General features: G+C 42.7%; 1 protein-coding gene across 1 annotated transcript; it reads right to left on the reverse strand.

Moving 5' to 3' along the window:
• Positions 1–299: 299 nt before the first annotated feature.
• Positions 300–7,585, reverse strand: LOC121567707 (phenylalanine--tRNA ligase beta subunit). Its single transcript, XM_041877937.2, has 16 exons — positions 7,469–7,585; positions 6,924–6,979; positions 6,662–6,816; positions 6,448–6,520; positions 5,982–6,097; positions 5,336–5,486; positions 5,105–5,213; positions 4,846–4,978; positions 4,600–4,651; positions 4,397–4,458; positions 3,640–3,847; positions 3,449–3,529; positions 3,224–3,316; positions 2,862–2,979; positions 2,478–2,630; positions 300–1,025 (listed from the first exon to the last, which is right to left on the reverse strand). Exons 1-16 carry the CDS (start codon positions 7,524–7,526, stop codon positions 874–876), a joined length of 1,770 nt encoding a protein of 589 aa, XP_041733871.2. The 5' UTR covers positions 7,527–7,585; the 3' UTR covers positions 300–873.
• Between the last annotated feature and the right edge of the window lie 10,530 nt (positions 7,586–18,115).

The raw sequence follows: 18,115 nt of genomic DNA on the forward strand, positions 1-18,115 counted from the left end.
CTTAAGGGCACAGACACATTTTTCACCTAGTCGGCTCGGGGATTAGAACCAGCGACCTTTCGGTTACTGGCACAACACTCTTACCCACTAAGCTACCTGCCGCCCATATCTCCTTCTTCTTTTCTCACTATCACACACATCACATTGAAACATACCTAAGCAACACCTGCATAGTTACAGTACTGTATCGTATGTCAGAGTTCATGTCCTGTTGTATCTTTCATCAAGTAGATGACGCTCCGCCCAGGAGCATTAACCCACCTAACAAGACCATACCAGTCAGACACATCACAATGAAACCTGTTGAACCACAGCTTCGTGGCTTCCTGTTATTTAATACTCATACAGTGCATAAGGCCTATATACTGTATGACAAACCTTTAAAATGTAAATGACTGGAATCAATACTATTGCTTAGAGCAATGTCTTTAAATGGTACAGTACAGTATATGGGTTAAAGCTCATGTGAAGCAGGACTGAGATTAATTCAGAAACACAGGACTGAGTCAGGCTGACATCTTATATTAACATTAATTACCATGGAGATAAAAATACAGCCACATACTTTGTATCTACCAGCCTACAGTTTATATGGTTACTTCATACACAGTTGTACATTTGTCCAACAGAAATACCACGCATTATATAAACTGAACAATTCATTTGGGGCCGAATCCTAACTTTCGCACTCATATCTCAAGTTTTCAATGTGATGTCCATGGGAGATTTGCGTGAAAATGTGAGTTCCGCTGGGGCAGGTTGGGCCGTACTCTGCTGGAGCTGGGAAAGCCTGTGTTGAGATGGACTGAGCATGAGTAGATGAACCTGTGTTGGTTGATGAGTTTGGTGGTGTTACAGGTTCGGCGTGTGACATCACAGGAAGGGCTCGATGTCGATGTCCAGGGCGGAGCATGGCATGGTGAGCTCAAAGCGGTTGATGACATCAGGGTGAAGGACCCCGAGGCGTCCTATGCTCTTCCCTCGCGCAAAGATCTCAGCACAGCGACCAGGGAAGAAGGTGGAATCTGAAAGAAAAGAGGGGAAACAGAAGAGGGGGACGGTAAGGAAGGAGAGGTGAAGAGGTTTCTCACAGTGGTCCAGTTAAAATAAGCATTATCATAAGTGTAGTCTCTGAATAAATGATTCTGCACAGACGAGAGACCCAAGATCAATACATAATGAGACAGAACTATTGTCAGATGTGAGAGACAACTCACTGATTAAGTTTTTTAAAACACTGACTGCTAGAGGCTGTTCAAGGAGGAGACCATCTAGGCTCAGGGTTGCCATGACTCCAGTTCCACAGACATGCTACGTTCCGTTCCTATGCTGTTCTGTTCTCTTCCATGGTGATTCACTTCTTCCCACGCAGCTTTGCTCCTTAAAGCTAATGTACTCCTGAGCCCACCGTTCAGATGCTTACTCATAACTAGCATCAGAAAGCTCTCTACATGATCTGTGTGTTATCCAAAGCAGGACAGCACCATGACAACCCATCTTTATAAATGGTACACTAATAGCTAAGTGCCAGACAGCCAGCCTGACAAGTGACAACCAATTCCACACACCCTGAATACCCTCTCAGATTCATTCTCACTGAGCCAGGGTCAACACTAGCCAGACAGTCAGGAGGGTACAGTCTTTAACAGTGAAGGGGAAGGGCTGAATTTGTCACAGTTGTTAAGTGAAACGTGGGCATCTGCGCTTTAAGAGGCTCTCCTTCCCCTAACCACTCAGCCCCGAGTGAGTGAGTGAGTCTCTCCCCCCCCAACAGGCCGGCATCACTCACATGCAGTCTGCCTCCCACTGCTGACTACACGCTCTCTTACCCGCCATCTCCCTCTTTCTTTCTTTCTAACTTCACCTTCCACACCCCTGCTCTCCCTCTTCACCCCCCCTCTTTCTGTGGTACTTGAGCCGATCGATTTCCCCAATGTCTGATTGTGTCAGGAGAGCCACACACATCCTGTGGTGAGGGGAGTGGGAGGGGTTAGAGCTACTGGAGCCCTGCAGAACCCACAGCTCATAAAAACACTGATTTGTGGAACAGGCTTCATTAGTGCAATGGGAAAACATTCACTTCGCTAGAGTCGACAAAATACCCCCTATAATCACAATATTTCATTCCGGCTCTGGAAATACAGCCACAACTGTACTGTATGTTGAGGATAGGCGTGAACTGATATGGGACTTTCTAGGTGGCATTCTACTGCAATTCAGAAGACTATTGTAGTGTGAGACAGTCCTGTCATCCCAGTATGGGACCATCTCAGTAGTCTAAACGACTATTTTTATTTCCTTCCAGTTTAGACTACTGAGATGGCCCAAGTCCCACACTGGGATGACAGGACTGTCTCACACTACAATAGTCTTTTGAATTACAGTAGAAAACCTATCCAGAGCTTTCACCAATCAGTTGCCATTGAAGGAAACGGAGTCCAATTTAAATGACTGAGATGGTTCCCTGGTTGTCTTACCGTCGGCAGCCTGGATGTGGTAGCCCTTGCCCTGGCCTGGTTTGACCTCCAGCAGCTGCATGACCCGGTCCATCAGGCCGTGGATCACCTCGAACCCAGGACTCTTGTTGTAGTAGACGGCACACAGACGACGGTTATTCCTGGCCCCCACGTCTGACAGAGGGAGAGTAGAGGAGAGGACAACATGGCTGTTAGGATATACTGTAGGATGTCTTTAAAAACTGAAAAAGACAGTGTGTGTATTCTTGAGTATGAGGGAATCAGTATGTAAATGAATGTTTGTCCTAATAAAGAAATTAGAAAGGCAGGTATACAATGACATTATTTCTACACATATCCATGAATACCCTCTATTATGAATACTTGAGTCACACCCACACACACCTTTGGTTTCATCCTTGAGCACCACGTCTGAGATCTCAAACAGCCTGAGAGGCAGAGGCATCTTCCTGTTGGCAGCCACAGTCTTCAGCAGGCCTGAGAGCAGGGTGGTGCGCGCCACCTGGTGGAGAAGACGAGCGCCGCCGTTAACGCCACCACGAGCCTGACACACCCACCAAGTCACACAGCACCCTCTTATGTAGAAAACCCCTCACATCAACAGGGGGTGACAGAATCCATTCAACTGTTTTACTTGATAATTGGTGTAGTGTATACCAATCGTAAGAGATCATTCAGAGACCAAAGGGGGACCGTTTATAATGTTATCATTGAGACATGATTCATCTAAGGTAATGGTGGTTCACCTGGAACTCAGCTGTCTTGGGGTTGGAGATGTGACATGCTCTGGTCTCTGAGATGTTCTTCAACAGCTTGTCAGCTATGTCCTCCTGAGAACACTGCACAGGAAGACAGATAGAACACATGAAAATGTGTGTGTGTATTTATTTAGATCCCCATTAGCTTTTGCAGCAGCTACTCTTCCTGGGGTCCACAAAGGGAGAGAGAGTGAGTGTGTGCGAGGTCATTACCAGGGCGAAGGTGAGGGCCTCCGTGAATCCAGCAGCAGCCAGGTCCTGTCTCAGCAGCTCTGACAGCTTATTCAGTGGGAGCTAAAAACACAACAGTCACAGATCTCACCACTTAATACCACCCAACCAGCAGCGCCCGGCAACAACCAATCAACTTCGTTAATGAATAACCTGCTGAAGAATCTATTCACCTGATTGGCTACGGTATAGGTGCGCGGCGTGGTGCGGGGAATATTGTTGAAACCGTACGCCATGGCGGCATCCTCCATGATGTCACAGGCGTGGATGACGTCAGAGCGCGTGGGCGGGATCTCCACCTCGATCTGTTCGCCGTCGCTCATGACCTCTGAGAGCAAGCACATCTTGGTCAATAGCTGGGCGATGTGCTCAGTCGACTCACTGGAGACAAACAAACCATAACAACCATTAAACAGCAGCAGGTAGCCTAGCGGATAAGAACGTTGGGTCAGTAACTGAAAGGTTGCTGGTTCGAATCCCCGAGCCGACTAGGTAACATTTTTTTTGTCATTGAGCAAGGCACTTAACCCTAATCGCTCATGTAAGTCTCTCTGGATAAGAGCATCTGCTAAATATATCAATGTAAATGTAAACCATTTATAAGCATCTGCAGGCATGTTGGAAGCATTCTACTTAGCATTTGGAGCAGGGGTCTCCAACCCTGTTCCTGGACAGCTACCCTCCTGTAGGTTTTAACTCTAACCCTGTTCCTGGACAGCTACCCTCCTGTAGGTTTTAACTCTAACCCTGTTCCTGGAAAGCTACCCTCCTGTAGGTTTTCACTCCAACCCCAGTTGTAACTAACTTGATTCAGCTTATCAACCAGCTAATTATTTAATCATATGCGCTAGATTAGGGTTGGAGTGAAAACCTACAGGATGGTTGCTCTACACGAACAGGGTTGGATATTATTTGAAGCCACTTAGTTACCTGATGCCAACTTTGCGGTTGATGAAGTCTGCTGACAGAGTCTCCTTCCTGTAAGCCAGCTCCTGAGGTCACATGGTATAGCAGGAAGGTAGAGGGTTACGAATAGCATGTGGTAGTCTGAATGTACATATTGACCAGTGGGTTCTAATATATTTTCACACAATAGGATACAGACTACAGAGTGATGGTAGGGGATACAGTACCGGGTACTGGCAGGTCCTGCCGTCTGGGTACACCACCTCAGCCTCCTCTACCCTGAGAGAGATAATGTGAGATAGATCAAGATTAGTCTTTTAAAGTGGGGCCGGGCAAAGGAACTTCTTACGACTATAACTTTGACAGATTTCCAATAATTCATGGTCTTATTTTACACTAAAAAAACATTAGGTTCAGCTATTAGTTACTTCATTTCAGTGATAGAAATCTAAACAGCTGTTGCCTGGACTCACGTGAAAGGCTCTTCACAATACTCGCAGAACATCGTCACCATCATGTCCAACACGATTTTTGCCTTGGTAAGATCAGTGGCTGTGCACTCGATAAAAACATTCTTTGTATTCAAGGAGATTTTGGAATGGTCCCCTGAAAAACAACAGAGGGGGGACCTGTTAGAACAGTATCTACAGCATACGATGGGTTAATCAATATTGGAAGTCCACTAGGTTAATAGTTTTGGCTTATAACCTGTGTGTATGTGTGTGTCCTCACCATTGATGATTGGAGGCATAGACAAGACAATGCCGTTGCTGTCATAGATGACAGGATATAAAGGCTCGTCTTCAATGATGTGCAGATAGTGTCGCAAGTGGCTGTCTGTCTGAGAGGGAGAAATACAAACAAATTGAAACATTGGACGACAGAAATAAAAGATCTCTAGCCATAGCCAATCACAACTCATCTTACAGAGGCTCATGATCTCTGTAGCCAATCCCTGCTCACCTTGTAGAGGCTCATGAGTTCCTGTGCGGTGTACTCCTTTGCCTGATTGAGAGGTTTGAAGCGGATGTCACCAGGTGGCTTGGCTGTGTAGGTGAAGGGGCCTGAAATGGTGTCCAGGTCATGGGTGCCGATGGCAACCAGAGTCCTTTTCCTACAGAGCACACATTACAGTCAACTCACACACATTGTCACAACATCCACTGAGACAACACATCTCAGAGACTCCCAGAGAAGAATAGACTGAAAGCCATCACGGAGGTATGAGGCACGGTATTGAAAAAGGTCTCTGACCAAAACATTGACAATAAATATGCAGAGGTAAAATCGTGTGTGTAAGTAAACCTTGTCCGAGCCAGAATGGCCCATATGGCCAGGAGCCTATCTCCTGTTTCTGTAGCGTAAGACAGCTTGATGTACATGTACACTCCCTGGACAGGACGCTACACTGTCGCAGGGCCTTACCCCAATCCAAGCATAGAGGCATCAGAGTCTTTGGTATGACTCAAACGGGGACAGAACCCCCAACCATCAAATCTCAGGGCGGACACTAACCTCAAGGCCACTGAGTTGGTTAAACCTGTGTGTGTGTGTGTGAGTTCTATATATGTTTCTATGAAGGTAGAGATGTGATAGGTGTCTGACTAACCTACAGACGTTCTGATGGAGTTTCTCCTGTAGTTCGATAAAGCTGTCGTAGCGTTCCTGTGTGAAGGTGATGTTCCTCAGGACTGCAGCCACAGCATGGGGTCGCACAGCAGCCGTCTGCGACAGGCACACAGGGGCACCCAAAGTCGGTCAGGATTCTCTCATTCATCTCTAAAAAAAGATCTTACTTCCAACAATTGACCCAAAGCCTCCTTTGCACAGACTCTACAAATGTAGAGGCATTCATCAACAGTTCAATATCTTAATTCATCATCTTGTCACAAAGGACTGCTGAGGTGGTTCATTCATGACAAGATGTATGAACCAACCCTACACTCTGCCCAGAACCTTAAACTGAAAGTCCAGTCAATGTTTTCCACCCCCCTCCTCTGTGATGACCAAATGAACCAACCCTACACTCTACCCAGGTCATTAAACAGATATTCTGGTCCGTGTTTTCCACCCACCTCCTCTGTGATGACCAGCCTCTGAGGCGTTCTGCTGGCTGGACTCACACGCCTGTAGCGAGGGGCTTCCATCCTGGAGCGCAGACACACATGGACATGTCAATACACAGCTGAAGACACAACACGCACGATAAAGCAGCACAAGCTGAAATACTTTGGCAATGTAAGAGTCATGTTTAAGCACACAATTCTCCATATAGATGTGTTTACATACTTCTGCTTGAAGACCTGCAGGCCCCTGACCAGTCCTTCCAGACACAGCAGGTCATAGCGGTTAGCTGGGACATCAATCTTATACAGAATCACATCAGACGCCCCCTCTGCCTTGGTGTCCCCCTGTTCACGACTGATGATGTCCTTCTCGGAGGTCTGAAGGACAGGGTTAGAGGGAGGATAGTTTGCCAGAAAACCCTAAATTGGTTATCACACAAACAAGTGGATATGGTTGAGGTTCATCCTCACAGTCTTCTACTCACAATCTCATCGAGCTCCAGCCCAAACTCAAAACACAACTCATCAAATTCTTCATCAGCTGAAATCAAGGGGAAAGAGAATAACATTTTAATATGTTGGAATAATTCGTTTATTATGGTCCCACCTCCATTCTTCATCTAATCAGATTTTACTAGTTAAATGGACGTAGCTATGTGGTGCTCAGTAGTAGGCTAGGATAGGTCTGGACAGGGAAATGATGCAATCGTCGTGAAATAACAAGCATCATCAGTTCTGTCAACACTATCAAATCATGTTTTCAATCACTATTCAGTAGAAACAGAGTAGATGCCGTTGTGTATGTAAAATATGTGATATGTTGTTAAACAACCCACAAAAAAAGCGTGATATGCTGTTATTGCCACGGCATCAGCCACTGTTAGCTAAAGCTAAGTAGCCACAGCAGCTAGGTAGCTATCTCGCTATATCTAGGTACCTTCTGTCTGAAAACACAACGCAGAAACAGACTAGTTTAATTGTACAATTTACTGAATATCTATTACTTAAAAAGGTAAGTAACATTTCTTACTGTATGTTCTGCCCAAGGCATGGAACAGAAGATCCCTTTTGACACTGACAGTCGGCATGTTGACCACTATTAACCGCTAGCTACTATTCTTTCCTCTGGCGTGTTGCCAATTCCTCAGTAAGGAAAGTAACTATTGGCTGTCCTAAAAGTCGCTAAATGACGTCATTACCTAATATGCATAATTGCCATATGCATGTAATTGTGATGGACGCTGTAGGAGAGAGGAATAACGTCGTGGGAGAGACAAAAAGTGAGTAAAAAACACCCTAAATATGTTTAGAACTACAAGGCTTTCATTTTTAACCATAACATTTAAACATTTTTTTTTGTATACAATCTACATTAACAATCTAAATGGACCAAAAAGAGACAATAGAAAAAACTGTCAATGGCAATGTGAGAAAAATATGGTAACTAGTCTGGCCCTAATTCAGGTGATTTTTTTTTTTTTTCCCAGACCCCCCTCCACACACACACAGAAAGAGTGGGCCATGGTCATTTTGGTCAAGGCTCTCTATGGCAGGTTCAGCAACTGAGGGAGCTGACTTAAATGAGTAAGCAGCTGATGTGCCAAAAAGCTGCAAAACATTATCAGGCAACTGGTGCTCATAGCAAGCCTCACCAGACAGCTTCAGTCCATATCGAATGTACAGGATGGAGTTAAGGGTCTGCAAGGACATCCGATTTCAAAGTTTGCTTTTTACCACACTCATCTGGCTGAATACTCTCTCGACTTCAGCATTCGAGTCTGGCAAGGACAACACAGACACAGCAGCCATGGCAAGTTCTTGAAATGGGTTGATATCAGCTGTATCCCTGAACTTCCAAATCTCACTCCAGAAGCCCAGTGTGTTTTTGTCTCATTCCATTTACTAAGATGGATGGCACGCCATTGCTGGACAATCTTGTCTATCTCTGCAGGGGAGTAGCCAAGGAGCTTGGCTATTTTTTCTTTAGAGTTTCCTCCACATTGAAAACTGACATGTACTGCAATGCTTCGATGTTGTCCGGCAGTCTCACCCTCAACTCATTAGTGAGGGAGATGGTGAAGGCTACACACCGCTTTCAGACATTGTTTTCATCCTCAGGCGCAAGGTGGAGCTCAGCTGCCTTTGACTCAAAAAGGTAACCAAGGTACGGTTTGGGACTGATGTATCCATCTATTGGCCCTTTGAGTACATAAACATCTGCCAGTGGATTCAGCACCCTGCTGCTCACAGACTTGATCAGGCTAACCAAGCTGTCAAGTAGCTTAAGAGGATCTACTTGCTCTTCCTCAAAAGCCTTGATGGCCAACTGTATCTCACCCAGCACTGACTTCAAAAAAGTCAGATACAATATGTTTTGAGGATCACTGTACATGGATGCTTGTTTTGGGTGGAACTGTTATAAGGCTTTGCCTTTTGAGTATGTTTTTGAGTTGTCATGTGTTTTTTTACATCACTAAGTTTGGCATAGAAATCAGCCTTACAATACAGGCAGTATGCCCGTGTATCATCTCCAATAAACGGCTTCAACCAGCCTTTGAATTCAGGGTTTGATTCCCACTCCTTTCTGTATTTTTGAGTGTACAGTTTAGACTGAGACATGATGAGCTAGCCAGCTAGATGTTTAGCTTATGTCACAGAGAGGCACACACACAGTGGACGAGGTGAGTAAGTGACTGAGGCTGTGTGAGTCAAATGCAGTGATTTATTTCTGTGCAGTGATTTATTTTAGACTATTGGGGATTTATTATTCTCCTAAATTGATGGGATGACTAACTTAGAAAGAATGCATTCTTGACTGGGCTAATGTAGGCTGTGACACCTGGCAAGGCTGTGATTGATGTGAAGAGCTGTATTAGGGGGTAAAGGGAGATAAGGATTTGCCTCCAAATTCTAGACTATACTGGTTCTTTGTGATCTGTGAGCCTTCCTTGGACGTAGGAATGATGTCTAAGGGAGCTGGCTCTTCTCACTATGATAGGTTGTTATGATAATCTTGTGCCTGGCTGAAGTGTGCAACAAATGGCGCCGAGGAGATGAGACCAACCCCTGAACCAACGGATTGGCTGAGTAGAGTTTAAACCACACTCAGTTCTTTACTCTGATTGGCCAGCAGAGAAGTGGGAAATTCCCTCTGTCAGAGTATTTGAGTATTGAATCTGAAACAATGTGTTAGTTCTCTGATAATGCCCTGCGAGGTATTTCAAAGAGCCCGTATATACGAAACATCATATTTACCATTGAAGGTTTTTGCATTAATTAAAATAACTAGTATATCTTAGAAGTCGTGTTGACCTCTTTTGTTCCTAATACCAGATTTGAATTGACGCGACTTTGACAATTGGTGACCCCGACGTGATCTGGTAGAAGGGACTTCGCTGGATACTGTCCGGCCCATTTGGTCAACTCTTTCATCGAACCTGTGTTTCACAAACTGCCCGGGCTTCTAAAAAGGTAAGCAGATACCTGTTGTTAAATAACCAAAGATCTGCACATTGGCTGTATCCAAATTAATTTTGTGAAACACCTGTCTGATGTAAGTGAACTAAATTATGAAACTATTATGAGTAGATAAGCACAATATTGTGACATGCAAACCTGTGATAAATGTGATGTTAAACCATGGTACCACAGAGAGCATTGGTTCTACCGGCAAGGTCCGTGAGAGACGGCTAGGTTCAGGAGACAATGCTGACATCTACCGGCAAGGTCCGTAATTGCGACATACGGCTAAGGTTCGGAAGATATAGGGAATAATTGGTTTAAGTAATTGCTATCGGCAAGGTTCGTAACTACGACAGTACGACTAGGTTCGAAGAATTACACCGGCAAGGTCTGTAACTGAGATACGGCTAGGTTCGGGAAATTTTAGATAAATACTAGCGACTGGCAAGGTCCATAACTTCGAGGATATGGCTAGGTTCAGCGGAGTATTTTTTAAAGATAGTAGACGGGGCTGTGTGCCCAAATAGATTGTGAGTGGAATATAAGTGTGTCATTTATGACTGTGTGACATGGGTGTCATTTATGACTGTGTGACATATTTGACTGTATGATAGGATTATGACTGTGTATTGTGAGTGAGGGCGATAACTGTGTACTATTTTTGCTGTGTGATAACTGTATACTACGCTTAACTGTGTACCATTTTTGGCTGTGAATACAAAGAATATTTTAAAACAGTAAATAATGAGAATTACAAATAGGAAATAAGGTTTAAATTGTGCAAACGTTAACAAAAGACACCCATAGGAGGTACTATAAAAAGTTAGACAGTGCGAGTGTTGTTGTATGCATGAAAGTGTGAATAATAAACCTGTATACCTTGATAGAAAACAAATTGGGAATCAAAAGACGTTTGTGGCTGTTCAAACGGTATAATTTGGGAATAAATGTTGGATTTGTGGTTACTCAAACCATATAACCCGTCAGTGACAATCGAAAACATGAAATAAAAAGTGATGAATGAGTGTGACTGAACTAAAACGTTTGAACTGATATATTTGAAATATAACATTTGGTGTTTGACATAGCATAATACTGCTTTTGAATAGTTGTGTCGAAGCAATTCGGTTTAGTATTTGATTTGAGGTTTGATGTTTGACATAGCATAATACTGGTTTTAGGTGCTTGGTTTGGGCTATTTGGTTTATTATTTGATTTAACGTTTGATGTTTGACCGTGCAAAATACTGGTTAAACAATTAGACCGAAATAATTCGGTTTATAAACGTGAACCAACTTTAACTAATTAGGTGGGAATTATTTGATTTAAATAAATGGACTGGAGTACTTTGAGTAACGGCGGAATATTGGAGGCACGCTGGGACGAGAAGCAGCTCCTCAAAAAGGTAGAGTTGCGAGGGGAGGGGCTGGAGAGAGCGAAAGTGTGGCTTTTGGAGCCATGAAAAGACTGGGAGATGGCTGGGAACGCATGTGGGTATCTGACGAGAGAATGTTCTAAACTTGCTCACCGAACGCAGACGTGCGTCATGGGTGGGAAAGTAGAGAATATTTACATTTGCGTTTTTGGTAATTTGGCAGACGCTCTTGTCCAGAGCGATTTATGGGAGCAATTGGGGTTGAGTGCCTTGCTCGAGGGCACATCGGCAGATTTTTCGCCTGGTCGGCTCGGGGATTGGAACCGGCGACCTCTCGGTTGTTGGCGCGGCGCTATTGGTCACTAAACTGCCAGCCGCCCCATATGAGTTTAAGATTGTGGCGTTGTTGGATAATGTGATTGGAATAAACTGACCATAAGTAATGTTGTTTTAGACGTAATGTATAATATAGTACAAAGCAAATAGAGGGTTAAATTGAACTAATTATCATGGTAGAGCTAACGTAGTACAGTGAGGGAACTTCATTTTGTGTCAGAGGGTAAGATGAGATCATTAATGGTACTATTGGTGGAAATCTATTTATCATTTCAAGGCATGGAGTAACAATCTGCATTTATGAGTGTAAATTCCACGGCTGATGTGTTGATTGAATGAGTACGATGGAGTATTTAGTTTGGTAATGTTGAATGGACTATTTGTAGGGGGTTAAATAGAAAAACTCACATATTCAATAGGGAATGAGTAAGAGAGAGAGAGTTGTTTTTGCTGAGGTGAAAGCTACTGCGATTTTCATTTGGTGACGTCACTTGCTCTATGAACTGGGAGTAGTTACTTTGAGAGCATCGCAGATGGTGTGGAGTGACTGGCGATGTCCCTGGTTCGAACACAGGTAGGGACAGTAGACAAAGCTTTCGCAGTGGGGCTATATACCTAGATTACTATGTGGAATGAGAAATGTGAAAGGTTGAATGAGATAGCTTAAATAGAAGTATTCTAGAAAAGTCTATGAAAATATGTTATAAGGTTACCATGCGCTCTCCCCGAAGGAGCAAGGGGAGGGTGAGAGACAGTATAGTTCGGATGGTAGGAATGTCATTAAGCGTATGCTGACCAACGATAGCAAGTATTTGTTTTATTAATTAGGGCCTAATCAGAGAGAGCAGTTAAATAAATTGAATAGCGAACTGAAATGGGTTAGCGGGAAAAATACAAAATAATTGGACGATTATAGAACGATAATTTATTTTGGTTAGGATGAAAGTATGCATTGGCTGTTGTGCTGGGGAATAGCGCCAGCCTGTAGTGGGTTATGGATTTGTTAAATAAACTTATATTTTAAATTAAAGTGATGGAATAGGCTACAATTATAACATTATCAGAAAAAAGACACAATTTAATGTGAAATAGTTATTACAAGTATTATTGATAGTTATTACAGTTATTATCATTGATCCAGTAATGATATAAGGATAGTAGAGGAAGGCAGGGGATTTAATCTCATTTAGGGAAGTTATATTAGGAAGAAAATACCATTAAATGAGGGAACATTTGATGTAACCGTGATTGTATTGGCTAATAACTCAAATATGACATTTACAGGGGAGACAGGAACAATAGAAGGGGAGACAGATTTTCCTAGGGCGTTGAACAAATAATTGATAAATGGATCATTTGAGATGAGATCACATGTAGCAGAGTTAGGGTAATCAATTAAATAATCATTGTATACTTGAGGAATTTTGAGTGGTTTAATGGATTAGTTAGGAGGAATTAGAATGATACAAACAATTATTGATGGGTTAAGACTGGGAATATCTATCATGTTTTGTGTGTACTACCATCTTTAGATTATAACTAGGAGAAAGAGATTAGCTCATCTCAGTTAGGCAGTATTTAGGTCATAAAAGTGAGCTATCAAATTGAGTGAGGCCTGGCTATTTGTGATTGTTGTTTTTTCAAATTGGGTTAAAATGGGTTCACAGAGCCAGAGGCTGTACAGAGAAAGGTGGAGCCCCCATGTTGCCCTAGTGAAATAACATTCAGAGGAATGGTTATCACTAGGTAAATGGATAAAACAGGGGAAAAACATTACTGACTGGCAGAATACACCAAATAGGGATCAGTATGGCCACTCCACTGGGAGATATAGAAGAAAGTTAAATTGGAGAGCAAAAACCCAGCCCAGTGTCCATCTGGAGATAAGTTTTAATGGATGACAGGAAGATATTTTCTTAACTCAGGAACAGGAGGCTGAGTTAGAAGCAATTCCGTTCAAATTATGGTCACAAGGACAACAGATGTAGGACTAATTAAGGGGGTAGCTCCAGTACAAGTGATTCCTCGATTCGATAATAGACCATACCAAAAGCAATATACTATGAAAACCAGAAGCAATAAAAGGGATAACACCTACATTTGAGCATTTACTTAAGGGAGGGGTGATAATTCCTGGAGATGTGGTACAATGCAACTCTCCAATATTTCCTGTTAGAAAGGAGGCACCTAGCGCCGACTGGAGGATGGTCATGGACTTACAGTTAGTTTAATAAAAATATCATTCCCAGAGTTCCATGTGTACAAGATCCACATACATTGCTGAACCAATTGAAACCAGAGAACTCCTATTTTACAGTGATAGATTTATCTAATGCTTTCTTTAGTATCCAAGTTCATCCGGATAGTCAGGGGTGGTTTGGCTTTACTTTTCAGGGAAGGAAATGGACTTAGGCTAGAATGCCTCAAGGCTACTCGGAAAGTCTTACAATCTTAGCCCAGGCTATAACTAAGAATTTGGGAAAGTTTGAACCTAGGGAAGGAAGCAAATGTTAGTTTATATAGATGATATTCTATTGGTTAATCCCCCTCAGGAGGGATGTAAGAAGGATACAATCCAATTGTTAACCTTCCTGGCAGAACAGGGACACAAAGTGAGCAAAAAGAAACTTCAACTTTGGTAGAGCGAGGTCATTTACCTAGGATACACTATAACACAGGAGGGGCGAATGTTAAATTCATCCAGGAAAACTGCTATATTTGAAGCGCCAAAACCGTTAAAACAAAAAACAAATGATGAGCTTTTTGGTAATGATAAAGTGCTGTAAAGTTTGCGTACTCCATTATGTACTGCATACGGGTAAATTAAGTGATCTTATCTATGAGAAGGCAATGGTAGCCCATGGTAAAGTAATTTGGAACTCTAAGGAGGCATACATACATCAGGGATGTTATCCAAATGGTAGAGAGTAACGAGGGATATGACATTGGTAGTGATTTAAAGATGATGAAGTTTTTTGGTGGGCTATTAGATATAACTGGGTTAATCATGAACATAGAAATTTGTATTCTTTGTTGCTAGACAGAAGACTTATGTGACCTAAGAAATAGACTTGTCATGTCCAACAATTAGTCTTCAGGTCAAGCCCGGGAGAGCCTGGGTAGAACAGAGTTTGAACTAAACATAAGTGTTTTTACAAGATAAGAGATTGATTGATTGGATTACTAATTGATTCTGAACTGGATGAAAGTTGAATTTAGCTGCCATAAAAGACAAAGGAAGTGGGAGGAGCAATAAAGAAGCAAAAGATAATCCCAAAAATGAAAGGCATGGCAATAGGATGATAAATTACATAAGGAATGGTTTAGAAAGGTGGTAATATTGACACATGGGCAAATCATGTGTCAAAAAGGGGGTAAGATTGTGATAGGATTAAATAATAGTGATAGGATTAAATAATAGTGATAGGATTAAATAATAGTGATAGGATTAAATACAAATAAAAAAACAACAATAGAAATGAGAGCTCAACATGTATGTGTGAAGATAGTTTATTAACCACACCCGTATGTCAGAGGTTTTGTGCCCCACAGGTGAACTAAAGGGAGAAGGTGACCCACTCTATCTCACCAGGAGACTGGGTGTGGATCCAGTCCCTAAAAGAAGAAAAACTGGAAGCAGGCCTGTTGGGAAGGGCCCTATCAAGTCCTATTAGATCCATTTGGGTGCATGTCACACACTGCAAAAAGGTAAACCCAGTTACACCTGATGAACAAACACAGAGTTAGGAGAAAGATCCGATCACCATTAGGGCTCGGGGGTTGGCTCCTTAACGAAGATTCCCTTACCCTGTCTGATCATCCCTGTGTGAGTTTGGTAGAAGGTGAAGCAATGGGTTGGCGTCTGACATGTTCTCAGGGCAAAGGTGGGGATTCACAGGTCTCCTGACGGTAGGTAGCTGTCTGATTGTGGGGGCCATATTCCTAAAGTAGTAGTTAACCTAAAACAAGTTGATAAAATAATACCTGAGCACAGTCTATGAAGGCATAGGAGACAGCTAGACGTAGGGAAAGGGGAAGATTAGGGACTTTAGGGGAGGACATCACTCTATGTGTGTCGCCGTGTACATCCTGGGACTATGTAGTTGCTCATGTCGAGAGCGTGGGGGATGTGTAGGTCTCCGTGCACAGTTTAGGGACAGGTGAAGTATTGTGAAAATAGGGAATTACCAGAAATGGCAGTGCGACCCATAGAAGGGTAGGTACTGTCTGAAAGTCTGAAGTACGCAAAAACAGGTTTATCCTCCATGCAAGCCACCTGGGAATGTGGTGAAAGAGTCTTGTAGTAACTTGAACTATCTGTATCCCCCGATAACAAAGTCATTCCGACCTAGGTTGCCTACGTTTGAAGTCTCAGGGGATTCTAATTGTTTTTCTAGGACTAGTAAGATAGGATACAGAGTAGGGCATCTTAGTTCTGCTCCTACACAGAGAATATCACAACTGAAAGAGACCATGACTAATCACTCCTCTTTGTTGCAGCCAGAGGATTTTAGGAACTAAAACCAGGCCTGTGCTGACATCTGATGGTTGTGTGGTGATAACTGATTGTGAACTCAACTACATATGCAAACAATCAAACGTGTCAGAGACTGGTGAGTTGTCACGTAGAAAGTAGGACCTCCTCCCGGGATCCTTTGATGAAAGGATCCTGTGATGGGATAGGAGTACCTCGAGAGGTTCCAGAACAATTCAAAGCTAGGAATCAGATCGCAGTTGAGTTTGAATCAAGTATTTTTTGGTAGTCAACAATTAATAAAAACGTAGATTGGATAAATTATATTTACTATAACCAGCAAAGATTTATAAACCACACTTGTGATGCAATAAAGGGATTAGATGAGCAGACAGCGGCAACTATCTTAATGACAAGGCAGAATAGTATAGCTTTAGATATGCTTTTGGCTGAGAGGGGCGGAGTTTGTGTTCTGTTTGGATCTATGTGCTGTATTTTCATCCTCAAACAATATAGCACCAGACGGGTCCGTGACAAAAGAGCTTCAGGGGAGTAACTACACTGACGAACAAACTGGCTGAGAGATCTGGTATTGATAGCTCCATAAACGGTTGGTTTGATAACATATTTGATAAATGGAAAACTATTGTTGTAACTATTCTGGGTGAAGTTATAGCTTCTATGGGTATACTTGTTCTTTGTGGATGTTGTCTTATTTCCTGTGTCTGAGGTTTGGTGAGAAAGGAGATGGGGAAGGTGATTTCCCAACAGATGGTGAGATACGGCCCAATCCTGGACTCCAACCTAGGAATGGAGGATATGACCTACCAGGCTTGGTGGAGTGACACTAGAGGGTGTCTAAAGGGGGCCAAAATATACTTCTCTGTTTGTGTTTTATGTTTTAATAGTCTTATGTTTTGTGTTCTATTAATCCTGTGTTTTATGCTTTATTAATCAAGTTAACCATGTGAATGTTTGTCTTTTCTTATGTGATGGTTTGAAGTTCTTTGATGACTGGTAACAATTTTCAAGTGGGGTGTAGATGAACTGAGGGTTTTAATTTTTTTGTATCATTATGGCCTATTAATAAAAGTGTGATTTTTTGTTTGTATTGTATTATAATGAATGACAATCTGTGTTTTCTTATTTTTTGAATCACACCTTATTAGGTGTGAAAAGGGGGATTATTGGGGATTTATTATTCTCCTAAATTGATGGGATGACTAACTTAGAAAGAATGCATTCTTGACTGGGCTAATGTAGGCTGTGACACCTGGCAAGGCTGTGATTGATGTGAAGAGCTGTATTAGGGGGTAAAGGGAGATAAGGATTTGCCTCCAAATTCTAGACTATACTGGTTCTTTGTGATCTGTGAGCCTTCCTTGGACGTAGGAATGATGTCTAAGGGAGCTGGCTCTTCTCACTATGATAGGTTGTTATGATAATCTTGTGCCTGGCTGAAGTGTGCAACAAATGGCGCCGAGGAGATGAGACCAACCCCTGAACCAACGGATTGGCTGAGTAGAGTTTAAACCACACTCAGTTCTTTACTCTGATTGGCCAGCAGAGAAGTGGGAAATTCCCTCTGTCAGAGTATTTGAGTATTGAATCTGAAACAATGTGTTAGTTCTCTGATAATGCCCTGCGAGGTATTTCAAAGAGCCTGTATATACGAAACATCATATTTACCATTGAAGGTTTTTGCATTAATTAAAATAACTAGTATATCTTAGAAGTCGTGTTGACCTCTTTTGTTCCTAATACCAGATTTGAATTGACGCGACTTTGACAAGACAAAGAACATTTTACATTTACATCCCGCCCTGAATGTAAGCCAGGGCGGGATCAGACAGCGGCGGCTTCCCTTATGCGCGATTCATTTCTCCTGCTCTGACTGCAGCTGGGAGGGACTGCTGCGCGTCGACTGAGCCGCCTGTGAGTGCTTTGGGACGAGGGTGGGGCCCACGGCAGCACCCGCTGCTTGTTGAGAAGAGTAAGAACGATACGTGCTTTCACGTCAGAGTCTCCCA

This window comes from Coregonus clupeaformis, chromosome 6, assembly GCF_020615455.1.
Source record: "Coregonus clupeaformis isolate EN_2021a chromosome 6, ASM2061545v1, whole genome shotgun sequence".
Lineage (NCBI taxonomy): Eukaryota > Metazoa > Chordata > Actinopteri > Salmoniformes > Salmonidae > Coregonus > Coregonus clupeaformis.